Source organism: Tupaia chinensis, unplaced genomic scaffold (assembly GCF_000334495.1).
Source record: "Tupaia chinensis unplaced genomic scaffold, TupChi_1.0 Scaffold145652_1, whole genome shotgun sequence".
NCBI classification, from domain to species: Eukaryota; Metazoa; Chordata; class Mammalia; order Scandentia; family Tupaiidae; genus Tupaia; species Tupaia belangeri.
Genome location: NW_006205509.1, coordinates 288,492 through 303,628, shown reverse-complemented (window position 1 = coordinate 303,628; position 15,137 = coordinate 288,492). Strand labels below are relative to the sequence as shown.

Below are 15,137 nucleotides of genomic sequence, written 5' to 3'. Positions count from 1 at the left end.
AGAAAATAGTGAACCAGCAGTTAGCGTAATGGCTATGTCGCTGGACTCCCACGTAGTCGACTGCGGTTCATGTCCCGGACCCGGTGGCTTAAAACTCACGCCGGGTGCGTGTGCGTGCGTGCCCAAGATCCCGAGAGGAGAATGGAGGAGAAGGGATTGCGGCGTGACCATCCCCCCTGGGGGGTGATTTCTCGCTTTCTGTCTCTATGTCTCTCTCTGTCTGTCTGGCGAGCGCATGCGCCCTACAGTGAAAATCTCTCCAAAAAATAAAATATATAAAAAAAAAGAAATTTAGAAAATAAAGATAAGCAAAAAAAGTAAATGAAATTTATAATCCTACTATCCTAGGAATGATGAGGAATATAATATTTGATCTTTTATGCATGTGTGTGTTTGTTTGTTACAATTTTTAATGTGGAAAAATGGAATGAAAGTACAGTTGTCCATTGATATCCATGAAGAATTTGTTCAGGACACCTCCTGTACCTCCATCTCCTGCAGATATTCAAATCTGAGGATGAGTAGGTCCTTTATGTAAAATAATGTAGTGTTTGCATGTAACCTATGCACATTTTCCTGTATACATAATATTTATTTATTTATTTATTTTAGATCATGCTAAACTTTTAAAAAAGGAATTATTTGTTCAATTTTATTTATTTTTATTTTTATTTTATTTGTCGAGAGAGAGAGAGAGAGGGAGAGAGAAAGCTGCCAGGGCCAAGACTTGAACTACAGTCAGCCATGTGGGAGTCCAGCAATCCAAGCAATCCAACCACCATGCCACCTGCTGGTCTCTGTCCTATATACTTTAAATCATCTCTAGATTATTTATAATACCTAACACAATGGGGCCAGCAGGTGGCATGGTGGTTAAAGCAGTTGGACTCACGCATGGCTGACCACGGTTCAAGTCCCAGTCCTGGCAGCTTGCTTTCTCATTTTCCTTCTCTCTCATTGTCTCTCTCTAGTCAACTTAAAAAATAATAATAATGACAACAAATAAAATTAAATAAAATAATTATTTAAAAAGATACCTAACACAGGGACCAGCAGTTGGCATAATGGCAATGTCACTGGATTCCCATGTTAATCAACTGCAGTTCAAGTCCTGGACCCAGTGACTTAAATTCACGCTGGGAGTGTGTGTGTGTGCCCAGGATCCCAAGAGGAGAATGGAGGATAAGGGACTGCATTGTGGCCATCCCCCCAGGGGTGATTTCTCGCTTTCTGTCTCTCTGTCTCTCTCTGTCTTTCTGGTGAGCGTACGCACCCTATAGCAAAAACCTCTCAAAAAAAAAAAAAAAGATACCTAACACGATGTAAATGTTATGTAGATAGTTGTTATACTGTATTGTTTAGGGAATGCAAGAAAAATATTCTGTGCATGTTTAGCACAGTACAACCATCATAGGCCTAACTATTTTTTTTAAAAAAAAGAATGATTTTATTTAACTTTCTTTTTAAATTTATTTTGATTTAACTAGAGAGGGACAGAGCAAGAATGAGAGAAAGTGAGAAAGCAAACCGTCAGGTTTGGGACTCAAACTGCTGTTGACCATGTAGGAATACAGTGCCCTTAACCACCACTCCACCTGTTGGCCCCATTGATAACATTTTTGATTTGAGGTTGGTTGACTCTGTAGAATCCTTGGATATGAAGGGTCAACTGTGTACTCAATCTTGCACTGTTCTATACCCTGCTCTTTTTACTAACCAATATACCCTGGACATATAGATTAGATGTTATAGCGTTCAGAATGACTATTCAGATGTTTCTCTGTGGCTTACATTAATGATTCTCTGTTGAAAATTCCTCATCTTCCATCTTTGACATCTAGTTATTTATAATACTTTCAGGTGGCTGAAGTTTGAAGAAGATGTTGAAGATGGGGGAGAACGCTGGAGCAAGCCATATGTGGCAACCCTCTCATTGCACAGCCTCTTTGAGCTAAGGAGTTGCCTTATTAATGGAACAGTCCTTCTGGACATGCGTGCCAATAGCATAGAAGAAATTTCAGGTAATAGTAAGTGAGGGAAAACAGAAATTTTGCATAAATTACAAAGTGTGTGGCCACCCTTGTGACCTAGTGGTTAAGGGAACTAGATCCCACATGGCCGATGGGGCGATTTGAGTCCCAGACTCCATGACTTGAAAAATATGTCAGATGTGTATGTCTGAATGTTTCAAATCTGACGGGATGGAGAGATGGAGGAGAGGGGATTGCAGTGTGACTATGCCCAACGGGGAGTGCTTTTGTCCCACTCACTGGCAAATTTCCAAAAAATGAACTCCCTGGGAAATTTCCAAAAGATGAACAAGTACAATATAAAAGGGAGAATAAAGTGGCTGTGTGTCCTTAGGCAAGTCATCGCCTTCCCTATGTCAATATCCTCAACTGTGGGATGGGTTTCAAAATAGTAAACTACTTATTTTATAAGCTTATTCTGGGATTTAAATGACAATGTTTAGTCTTCCACTTGCCTGTTTATTTATCAAACATTTACTTTGTATATACTGAATGCCTGATAATGTGCTAGGCACAGAGGAACAAGGATAAGATTCAGTTTCTCCCTTCAAGGACTTCTTCCAGAAGGGATAGTAATCACTGAAACCACAATTAAAATAAATGCAACAACAGAGATGTGCTTGATCATAATCAAAGAAAGGAGCAGCTGAGAATTGTACAGTGGAAAAAAAGTTAAAGGAAATTTAAGATTTTAAAATGACATGCAGAAAATTGAGCCAAAGTATCCCCACTTTTTCCCCAGTACATTAAGGGGAAATGTCTGACTGAGTTTGGGGAATAGAGTAGGAGAAAACTATGTGAGGACTTTTCCTTTGGATTGGCTCTGGTTACCTAGAAAAGTTAAATAAAGATTTAACCTCCAAATCCTTCTCCATTCCAAGTATCCAAGTAATTCTTCCCCTGTGGGATTACTTGGGGACTCAGGGGAGGAGTCAGCCCTGCTGGGATTCTGTGTCTCCCCTCCTTTCTGAGTTGCTCCAGAAGCACCACTTTGGCTGCCTGGTAAAAATGGAACTCTCAAGTTCCCATTAGGGTCATATCCATACTTGCTAACTTTTGGGCTATGTGTCTGAAATCCTATGAAAGTCCTTTAAACATTTTGTGTTAGGTACAAGAAAACCTGAGAGTTGATGAAGCTGCTTATAACTGTGTGAACAGTGGGGAGCAACTGAAGAATTTTTGATTGATCCGTTTTGTGTTTTAGAAAGATAACAATCACAACAATATGGAGGGCGAAGATGGGAGATAGGAGTGAGCCTATAGCTGTAGTTCCGTGAGATGTTACCTGCACTAAGGGCAGTAGCTGTGGGGGATAAATGAAATGAAGGTCTACCTTGAAGACCAAAAGAATATCCTGACAGTTTGGGAACCACCACCTTAAACATTAATTAGCCTCCTCATACTTTACATTCATATGTCATTTTAGGACTAATAAATGTTTTCTTACACTATTTGACTTGAACCTTGCAAAAACCCTGTAAGGTAGATAAGACAGATCATATTAGTCCCACTTTTAAATAATAAAGCAACTGAGATCCAGAAAGGTGGAGTTGGCTTGCCTAGGACCTCAGAGCTTGGGGAATTTTGTAACATTTGGACCTCAGTTTCCTTATCTGTAAAAATTGTTTTAATAATACAACTTAGGGCTTTTATAAGAATTAGATTAGACAACATATGTAAAGTTCATAGTATAATTCCTGGCACAAATCAAGTACTCAATAGTTTCTTTTCCTAATAATTCATTGTATCAGTAAAGTATAGCTTTTCACAGCCACTGTTGTCAAATAGCTCTTTCAGACAGTGAAGCTGAACTTGTACTTGAGTGATACTAGTGGAGCTGCTTCCTCCTACTCCTGGCCCCTCGCCCTTGCCTCACCTGATATTGACCTCCTAGGGTTCATCAACCCTTAGTTTGAGTTTTTATGTGAATACTTATTTAACAGATCTGATTCTGGACCAGCAAGAACTGTTCAGTGACCTGAATGACAGCATGCGGGTTAAAGTGCGGGAAGCCCTTCTCAAAAAGCATCATCACCAGAATGAAAAGAAGAGAAACAACCTCATTCCCATTGTTCGTTCCTTTGCTGAGGTTGGGAAGAAGCAGTCTGATCCACATTCAATGGATAAAAATGGTAAGGAGTACTTGTTCTCTCTCTGTTAATAAGATGTTGAGGAAGTAGTTAGAGATGTTGAGTTACTAGAGAACAAGGGCTATACTTGTCTCGTATATATTCATGGCTGTTAGCATCTTAGAACTTTTGGTGATTGCTAAGATAGGCGTCTGGGAGTGGTGGTACTAGGGGTGTATTCCTCTGATCTCAGTGGACAGAAGGTGAGAGAGAGACTCATGTCCCAGGGTGCCCTCAGAACTGAAGTTGCTTTTGGGAGATATCCACATAGGAAATAATTTTGGAGCAGAGAAGGTGGAACTAGATTTTTTAGGAGTAAACAAATGCCTTAATTTAGGGAGGCAAAATATAGTAAGTAGCGTAGGCTCTCGAGTCAGATTCCTAAAACTTGTGATTCTGATTTTACCACTTGTAAAAGATATAACCATGGGCAGCCTGGTAACCTCTTTTTCTCCACTTAAATTTTGTTTATTTATTTATTTTTATATTTTTTAATTTGACCAGAGAGAGAGAAAGAAGGAAAGTGAGAAAGCAAGCCAGTGGGTCTGGGACTTGAACCATGGTTAGCCACATGAGAGTCCAGTGCCCTAACTACCACCTTAAGAGGCCTGATAAGTCTCTTAAGGCTCACTTTTTGACCTATAAATTAAGGAGAATGATAGGATCTATTCCATATGTATTGTGAGGCTTCAGTGAGTTAATCCATGTAAAACTCTTAGTTTGTACATGGTGGGTTGTAAACATTCAATGAATTTCAGCTGCTGATTATTTCTCTTTCTGTGGTCAGGCAGGGCCTCATCTATATTAACCTCTATGTCTTCACATTTACTGAATTACAATGTGCAAGTGATATGCCTAGGAATCTGTATTTTTGAAAAGTTCTCCATAGGAAGTCTCTCATACACATTTATGGTTAGTAGAAAAATAAAATAGGGTCATTACTGAATTAATGGAGGTGCAGAACTAATAAGATCTCTCCGCTCTTATTATTAACTAGTAAGTAAAGAGATAGGTATGGAAGGGTCCTGGCTTCATAGTCATCTTAACCTCTTCTCTATATAGACTCTGTAGGAAAATTCATAGCCAACCGATGATGGATGGGGTATGTCAGAGGGGAAAAGGACAGAGACTCAAGATGTTTGATTTTCTCCATCTAGGACAAACTGTGTCTCCTCAGTCTGTTCCAACTACAAGTCTTGAAGTAAAAAATGGAGTGAATTGTGAACACAGTCCTGTGGATTTAAGCAAGGTGAGCTGAAACATGTGAAGTAGGCTTCTAGGTCAAAGGTTATCTCTAGTGGAAACCAGAGTCCAGTTGCTAGAATCTGGATAACCCTGGTGTTTCACAACCCTTTCTCAAAGGCCAGAACCCCTTCTGCAAAAAGGAATGCCTATCTGCTCATGTCATTTCTCTTCTGCCCCAGTCTACATGAGGCCAGCTCATCAGTTTGTTCCTCCAGATTTAGCATACTGAAAACAGACTAGCTACCACGTCTTCCCTCACACAGAAGTCCTGATTTTTGTTCTTTTTGTGGTACCTGCTCTTAGAAGCTCCATCTCACATCCAAAAGTTTTATGAAAACATTATTTTTGTTACTGAATCCTAAACTACCTTGTGGAAAAACTCTTCTGAGGACTGTGCTGTGGTGGCAGTGTCTTATTGCAGTTTCTGGTCCAAGCCTTGGTCTCTTTGCCCTCAGCTTCTTGCTGTGGTCTGTCTTTAACATTGTCTTTCTAAAACACAGAAAATATCATGTCACTTTTCCTGCATATGAATTCCCTTTTTATTTAGAAAACCTGATACCTCTGACAAAGCATTTAAATATGTAGACAGGGAAAGAATGTGACTCAGTGGAAAGAGAGTGTGAGAGGAAAAGAGCATAGGAAATTTGGTGGGAAAATGTAAAGGTAAGACACTTGTGGGACACAGATAAGGTTTATTATTTGTTGATGAGGATGTGAATGGTGGTCTCAACTGGGCTGGTCTGAGGTGTAAATCATGCTGGGTAAAGTCTCTTCTCAATCCAAATGATGTATAGCGATTTAATGTATGAATAATAATAAAAAATAATAATAAATAAAATTAAATAATTCTTTAAAAGAAAAAAAAAGAATGTGACTCAGAGCTTCAAAAACATTTGTCTTTGAGAAAGGATGGTAAAATAGGATTGAAATCAGATTACCTGGATTTTTTTCTAGAATTATTTAATTTGATTTTATTCATCATTATCCTTTTTATTATTTTTTAATTTGACCAGAGAAAGAGAGAGAGAGAGAGTCAGAAAACAAGCTGCAGGTCTGGGACTCAAACTGTGGTCAGCCATGTGGGAATCCAACACCTTAACCACCATGCCACTTGCCAGCCCCAAATTACTTGGATTTAAATTCCAATTCAATATAAGTTCTGTGGTCCTGGGCAAGTCAACTTCACATTTTTGGATCTCAGTTGCTTCATTTATTTATGTAAAAGTGGGGAGTATTATGATCTGTCTTACCCACCTTACAGTGTTTTTGTAAGGATCAAATCAAATAGTATGAGAAAACACTTGCTAATTATTAAATGATATATGAATGTAAGGTATGATGAGGCTAACTAATGTTTTGGTGGTGGTTCCCAAATTGTCATAGTTCTTTTGGACTTTCAGGTAGACCTTCATTTCATGAAAAAAATTCCCACTGGGGCAGAGGCCTCAAATGTCCTGGTTGGAGAAGTGGATACTTTGGACCGCCCCATAGTTGCCTTTGTGAGGCTGTCTCCAGCTGTTCTTCTTTCAGGCCTGACAGAAGTGCCAATCCCAACAAGGTACAAGCAAAGATAAAACTCAGTGCATTCCTTCTAAAGTAGACATTTATTTGAGCACTGCTGGAAGAAACCAGCTGAAAGATTAGTTAATTTTGGAAATGGTGTTTAAAATTCAGCAGTGATCCCAGAAAAACTGGAATATGTTTGATTAACTGCCATGCAGAGGAGTTCTAAGACTTTTAAGGCTATGACTACACAGTACTTATAGCCTTGGGAATAGAAAACTGAAGAACATTCAAAGGGCCTAGTAAGAGCCAGTTGCTTATAATAGGAAGCCTGAGATGGACTATCTCAGTACTATAGAGCCATATCCCTGGGAAACATCTCCAGGCAAAGGTATTGGGGTCTCTTTTGACAATTCTGGCAATATTTGTATGGTTTGTAAATATGCCCACATTTGTTCAAAAGACCGTTTATGTGCTCTGAAGGTGCTGGTGCCAGTGATTCAGAGCTCCACTAATTACAGAGAATATTCAGATGTCCAGAATATAATTTAGACTCTTCCACAGAGTTTGATCATTATAACTTCCTTATCCCGCACCTCTCCCATCATTTTCTTAGAACAATGAATGGGATTCAGATGACCTTGGATTTGTAGTGTAATGCGATGTTTTGAAAAAGTGTCCTTTATATAGCTAGGAATTGTGTCTATGGAAACCCTAAGAAATATAACCACATTATATTGAATGATGTAATACAAAGAGCTTCCAAAGCCCATAGTGGAGCTATTAGGCCAAGTTAACTTAAAGCTCCATCATTAGTATGTCTCATTTTTTGAAAGGTACAGTAATGATATCTGAGAGATGAGAGAAACATTATGTTGTTTAGAGAAGAATAAGATGTCCTATCTTTATATTAACTTACTGTGTATTTCGCCAGATTTTTGTTTATCTTACTGGGTCCAGTAGGGAAGGGTCAGCAGTACCATGAGATTGGCAGGTCCATGGCCACCATCATGACAGATGAGGTATGTGCCACTTCTTTTCATTCATTCATTTCATAAATATTTATTGAGCTTTTACTCTGTGCCAGGCACTGTGCTGGTTGTTGGGGGTAAAATAATTACAATTTCATTATATACTGGGAAGCAGGTTAAGGCACTTCCCTGAAGCCTATTGTGGGAGGACTAAGCTCTCTAGGAGATTTTTCTTCCAATGTTATCATTCCCTTTTTGAGTTATCAGGGACAGAGAGAAATCTTTTTCTAGGAATATTATTATTGCCAAGTAGGAGGTAGAGTGGAATACATTAGGGCTGACTTAACTTTCTAGAGAAATGGCTAAGTACATCTAAGCTGATTAGATGAAGCGATCTCTTGTTCATATAAATGAGACAAGTTTGGATAAGGTCAGGGTGGACCTCGGAAAATGTCATGGGAATGTCTCAACTTGTCTGTAACCAAGGCAGCCAGACATTTTGGCAGTGTTTTGAACCCACAATACATACCCCAGTAAGAACTGTGCTGTTTATATAAGCTGCAAAGCAGAGCTTTCAAGACATACCTCTTAGCAGGCATGCGTAGGTGTGGATTAGATGCATTAGCTCTATTTGATTGGAAGACTCACTTCATGAAGGACCTTCATTAATAATTACATCCAGTTTTTCCAACAGTATTATCAAGAAAATTTTATGTACATCTTGCCTTTGTTGCACCTTTTGTAGAGATAATAAAATTGTACAACTTTAGAGTCATATTTTATCTCTTTTTATACTAGCAGGTATATGAATATGTAGTTCTTTTTGACCCATTTCATCTCCCAGTTAATCTTTTTTTTTTTTTTTTGAGAGGTTTTCGCTATAGGGCGCGTGCGCTCGCCAGACAGACAGAGACATAGAGACAGAAAGAGAGAAATCACCCCCCAGGGGGGATGGTCACGCCGCAATCCCTTCTCCTCCATTCTCCTCTTGGGATCTTGGGCACGCACGCACACGCGCCCGGCATGAGTTTTAAGCCACTGGGTCCGGGACACGAACCGCAGTCGACTACGTGGGAGTCCAGCGACATAGCCATTACGCTAACTGCTGGTTCCCCAGTTAATCTTTTTTAAAATCCTTTTATTTGTTCACTTCTCTAAGTTTTTTATATCTCAAATCACCATGATAGAGATAAAAATCAAGAGGTCGTATCCATCCCTCATCACATCCATTGGTGATTATATAAGTAAAGTTACTTTTAACTTTCCTGAGAATTTTTTCTTCTCTGTAGATTTTTCATGATGTTGCATATAAGGCAAAAGAACGAGATGATCTCCTGGCAGGCATTGACGAGTTCCTAGACCAGGTGACGGTGCTTCCTCCAGGGGAGTGGGACCCTTCGATTAGAATTGAACCACCCAAAAACGTCCCTTCCCAGGTAATGTATGCACATTAGCCAGTGGTGACTAGTGACACTAAGTGCCCACCATGGTCAAAGCAAAAACCATGTGGGTATATGCTAAATAAATCAAGACATGTTCTATTTTGGGGCACCTTAAATGAGAAAACAGTAATAAAAAGTGAATCTTTAGTAATGTAGATTGGCTCAATTGTGACAGGCTCAGTCAAGATTACCTGGGATGAATTTCAAGCCAGATTTTAAAGGATTGATGTGGAATAGCAGAATGGAGAAGGAAGAACATTTCTTGAGAGTGCAAAGTCATCAAAGGAGCAGGGCATGATGCATACTTTGCTGGCATTTTAGAGATGAGAACTCCCACTGTGTACTAGACAGCAGGCCAGGTACTTTGTGCATGTGAATTCAACCTTCCAGCAATAGCCTCCCCACCCCTAAAGGCATTGCTTTCCTTTGTTCTACAAATGAGGGATATAACTATCTTCTAGGGCAAGGTTTTAAGGTAAAGCAAGATTAAAAAGAGGCAGATTTAGTGGCTAGCAGGTGGCATAGTGGTTAAGGTGCTGGACTCCCACTTGGCCAATTGCCATTTGAATCCAGACTCAACAACCTGAAAATCACTCTGTGCATGTATGCGTACATGCCCAAAATCCCAGAAGGAGAATGGAGAAGGAGTAGCAGTACGACCATCCCTCCTGTGGGGTGATTTCTCAGTTTCCCTCTCACAGTCTTTCTCAGTCTCTCCCAATCAAGTGCACATGCCCTATGGCAAACACCTTTTTTAAAAAAGCAGATTTGAATATGGAACTTAGGTCATATCTGATGCCAAAGCCCCCACTTTTCTGTTTCTGGGGAAGGCTTAGAGAAGTAAAAATGATGTCTCTCATCCCACCCCCACCCCCAGGAAAGTAGATAAACTGCATTAATTCAGTAAATGCATTTGAAAGCTACAAATACTTGGGCATTTTTGGTTGCTTTTGGGTTATTCCAACATCACTTCCCTCTCCGCCCATCAGCAGGAAGCACTAATAGATATTGACTTTATTAATTTTGTGGTCTTCTATTAAAAGGAAAAAAGAAAAATGCCTGGAGTTCCAAATGGAAACGTTTGCCACATAGAACCAGAGCTACATGGGGGTCATAGTGGGCCAGAACTTCAACGCACTGGGCGGTAAGTTCTAGAATGTTTCACAGCTGGTGCTGCTTATTGGGCATAAGTTGTATAAGGAATGAGGCAGCCTCTGCTTTCAGACTTCTTCTCTGTAGTGGGAATTTACTGGCTGGAGATGACTTTTCAAATGGAATTGCTGACTATAATTATTATGAATTTGTCAAATATTGTATTCATTCATTCAAGTTTTTCAAACCACCTACCATGTTCTATCTCACCTCCAGTCCTTCCCACACATTGTTCCCTCTGATTTGACACTCTTCCCCTTCCTCATCTCCTGGCTAACTCCTACTTATCCTTTGTCTCAGTTTGGGTGCTGTTTCCCTTGAAAAGCCTTCCAAGACTATCCATAGATGAGGTTAGGTTTTCCTGCTATGGTATGTCACAGCATTGAGCTCTGACTTCTTCCTCCCCACTACCCCATTATAGTCCTTATCATACTGTATTATTATTGCTTGACTCATTACCCTTCCTGCTAGATGGTTGGCTTTAGAGGCCAGGTAATCCATTATGTTTCTAGCACCCCGAACAGAGTAGGCTCTCAATATCTGCTGAATGAATGAATACTGTTTAAGTGATGCCTGTTCTGTAGCATGAAATGGACCAGGTATGGATAAATATTGAGTGATCATTTTAGGTTAAGACATACTTTTAGGATAGGAAGCTGGGTACTACTCTAGGTGTGTGTGTCTCAGAATAAGCAATCTACTCTTCTAGGTCAAGATTTTAAGGACAAATGTCCAAGAAGGAGTTCTATGGTAGGTGAGGGAAGCAGGTCCCCAGAATAGTAGGTTTTATTCCTCAGGTAGTGAGGTGGTTGGTATGGCATTGAGAAGTGTCTCCAGATTATGGAAGAGGGTTGAGACTATGGCTCTGGCTCTGTAAGTAGTGCTAAGAAAGGTCTGCTGGGTGAGGATTCTTAGGGCATGACTCAAATCATGAAAGGGTACTTTTACACCTACTCCCTTGATCTCACCTTTTTCCTCCTTGGCTGAAGTTGCTTTCCTTCTTCTTCTTTCCTTAGTACTCTGCAGTGAAAACCCAGGGATTTTTTTGTTTTGTATTGTTTTGTTTTTAAAATCATGGAGAGTGACTCATTCTTCCACCCTTGAAATTCAGAGAAAAGCTGGGAGAGGTGACAGTGAAATAGGAGAGGATAGCATTTAACTAATAGTGTCCTGATGAGGGAGTGTGTTTTCTGGCTGGAGGAATTTATTTGAGGGTAGAAGAAGATAACTGTGCCCTGGGAGGAAACATTGGCAGAAAAGAGAAGTCCTTTGGATGGAGGGTCACTGAAGAGGAAGCAAATTTCAAGAGTGAGTGAAACTTTTTTCTTTTTTTTTAAGTTAGGAGAGGTCTAAATTGGTGGGGCAAACTGGTATTAAGAGGCAGTTCAAAGGTAGCATTTGTCCTTGAAATGGTTTTCAGGACTGAGACTGTCCAAAGAAGGTGTTTCTCCCCTGTCCCTACCCCCAGGAAAGGGTCTAGAATATAGTTCTGATATTTAAGAATTACAGTTTATCTTTTGGATATAAAGAATATCCACACCCTAGATTTAGGTTTGGAAGTAGAAGAATGGAGGGCAACAGTGTCTCCCCAAATAGATATCTGTGCAGAGGTGCAATTCCAGGTTTCTTTTGATGCCAAAGAAAATAGAATGAAGTAGGATCTCAGGCTTTTGAAGAGGATTGCTTATAGTCAATTCTACACGGGGGTTTGGGAGACCATTAGATTGGATCTCAATAGTTGTAAGATCTCAGAAATGGTGCCAAAGAAAATCTCATATTGCCAGGATCATCATATGCTTAATCACAAACTCCAAATATGTTAACTTACAAATTCAAATGGGATTTGGAGTTTTCCCATAATGTCTTGTGAGGAATTTCTGCAATTGACAAAGCCGAATGGAAACTTGGGGCTCTTTTTGGCATGAGTTATACTTCCTGTTCCTGAGCTCCTGATGTTTTCCTCAAAGCCCTTGGCAAAGGACCTCAAGACACAGTCTTTCACTCCTTGTGTCCTCTTAGGCCAGGGACCTAATGCCTACATCAGGGATAAGAGTTCCAGGCTAGCTCTAGCCCATTTCCCAGTTTCAAATTATGTAGTAGGCAAATGTGAACCTTCCCTATGGATGAATATATCCTAGAAGTTTCTGACCTTCCTGGACTGCACAGGCTGAAAACTCATTAGCCCAGATTTTATAGTTCTTCACACCATTAGTTGTGATTCGTTGAGATGCAAAAACTGCTTTAAGCATATCATGTAGCCCAACCTTGGGGCAAAACTTGGAGATTTAGAGGATACTATCTTATTGAAGGGAGAGAAAGTTGAAGAGAGAATAGAGTAGACTCTAAGAAGGTGGGAAAGGAGATAAAATTGAAAATGGTACTCTGAGTTCTGAGTATTACTGACCCTCCAGAATTGAGACAGTGCCTTGCACTTCCCTGGTGTTGATACATGTAGGGATGCCATGTGTAACAAAGAGTATTACCAGAGTACTTAGACCAGCAGCTCCACAGCAAGGAGGATACTCTCAAAAGGGGTTTTCCAGGATAGATTCATGTCACTTTTGGGAAGGGTTCATGAAAACAAGAATCAGGAGCTGCTATCTCGATGATCCCCCTCACACTCTAAACAGGTTTCTTCCAAAGCACACCAGACAAATGGATGGCTGGCCTGTCCCTAAAGCCCTCCAGGGAAGGGCTCCCTAAGTCAGTGCTCCAGAGCCTAGTGACCCTCTACACGGGTAAGTCCTTTCTTGCATCAAGCTTAAATTCATATCCCAATGTGCCTCCTGCCCACAAAAACTTGAACATCAAGGACAGTGTTGAAAGAAAAAGGGAGTCTCAAATATGGAAAGAAGCACCCATGTCTGATAATTCTCTATAGTAGATGTGTAATTATGTCCTGATTTTATGCATGAATGAAGTATAAGCTGACTCTATGAATAATATTCAGAAATTATTTAATTAATTTATAGTTTACCTTCAATGTGAACCTCAGATCTTCCTCCCACCTACTTCCTTCCTTCCTTCCTTCCTTCCTTCCTTCCTTCCTTCCTTCCTCTCTCTCTTCCTCCCTCCCTCCCTCCCCTCCTTCCTTCCTTCAGAGGGAGAAAAAGGAGTAACAGGCAGGTACCCTTAACCCTCAAAGCCCTCAACAGGGCCTTCATGATGCAGTCCCACATGCAGCCAGCTGGGATCACAGGCATGCCCGTTGGTGTTTCCAGAATGTTCAGGTAGATTCCAGATGCAAACCCAGAGCCTTTCCACGTGGTCTTCAGCATTGTGTAACAGCACCCCTACTGCTGGGCCACAGCTGGACCTCCCCCACCTTTTAGTCACCACTAGGCAGATAGATGTCCTTCCTTTCTATGGAGTCTCATAAATTCATTTCATATAAATCATTTGTCTGTTGCTCACAGACACTTCTCTCTGAAGACAAGTCCTGTGTCCAGGGGTTGACCAATCAGCAACTCAGATGGCCTCAGTGGGGATGAGGCTCATTATTGCAGAAGATTCTTCTCTCAGAATAATACCCTTCAGAGAAGGTTATTGGTGATGAAAAGGTGATATTCACATGGTAATAAGATGTTGTGTTGGCAAGAACCCAGAAATACTTGAATCTTGCCCCAAACTAATCACTACTGTCTGTTAGGTCCTTGAAAGGCTATTTACCCAGAGGAGAAAGCAAGACAAAGTGACATTTTATAAGCTAGAGCCTTGGCCCTGATCTTAGAGGCAAAACTTTTGTGATCTAGGTTGGACTTTCTAGGTAGTTACTTTACCGAAGCTAGTTTTTCCAGACAGGTAAAACTGAGGCAGGTCACAAGGATGGCTTTGAGTCTCTCCCCTACACCCAGATCCAAACTGTGATGTCACTGCTGTAAGTTAAGGAAAGATGAATCCCAAATACACCCATCAAAACCAGAGCAAAAGAGCAAGTGGTTAAGACAAAACAGTCTCTACCCTGTACCTACTTGCACACCCATTGTATCTAGTTAGGTAGGAGAAGATTCAAGTGGAGAGAGAAGGCTGGCTGGATCTTCTCCCCTGGCATGCAGGTCCTAGGCCAACTCTGACTCCCTCAGACTTCTGGGCAAGAGAAGGGAAGAGAGCTGGCCAAACCTCCATCTGTGAGGGAGTAGCTTGTTTTTCTGTTTTATCTTATTATAGAAACGTTCAAGCATATACTAAAAAAAGAAAGAGAATAGTATAATGAACCCCCATGCACCCCTCAACTGTTACCAACATTTTGCCAATCTATTTCACCTATTTCTTGACACTTAATTTTATTTTTGTATTTTTCATATTGTTTTAAACCAAATCACAGACATCATACCTTTTTACCTGTAAATACTTCGGTACGTATCTCTGATAATGACATCTTTAAGTAAAAAATAATTTATCATGCCATTCTTAAATCTAACAAAATTAATAATGATTTCTTAAATCATCTAATTCCAGTCCATCTTAAATTTTTCTGTGGTTGTCCTAACAACCTCTTTTCAGAGTTCATTTGTCTAACATAGAAACCAATCAAGGTTTGCATTTGGTTTTTATGTTACCGTTCTACAATAGCCCAGTTTCTTTCTTTCTTTTTTTAAAAGAATGATTTCATTTAACTTTATGTATTATTATTATTATTACTATTTTCTAGTTTGATCAGAGACA

The 15,137-nt window shown here is 40.1% G+C and overlaps 1 protein-coding gene across 3 annotated transcripts in view; it reads left to right on the top strand.

Moving 5' to 3' along the window:
* SLC4A8 (solute carrier family 4 member 8) overlaps positions 1-15,137 on the top strand; it is a 102,592-nt gene that overhangs the window by 45,731 nt on the left and 41,724 nt on the right. For all 3 annotated transcript variants that reach the window (XM_006168126.3, XM_006168128.3, XM_006168130.2), the window contains exons 5-11: positions 1,861-2,021; positions 3,974-4,162; positions 5,317-5,408; positions 6,805-6,962; positions 7,842-7,929; positions 9,168-9,314; positions 10,364-10,464. In XM_006168126.3, coding sequence (XP_006168188.1) covers positions 1,861-2,021; positions 3,974-4,162; positions 5,317-5,408; positions 6,805-6,962; positions 7,842-7,929; positions 9,168-9,314; positions 10,364-10,464 — 936 coding nt within the window. The remainder of the gene's footprint in view (positions 1-1,860; positions 2,022-3,973; positions 4,163-5,316; positions 5,409-6,804; positions 6,963-7,841; positions 7,930-9,167; positions 9,315-10,363; positions 10,465-15,137) is intronic.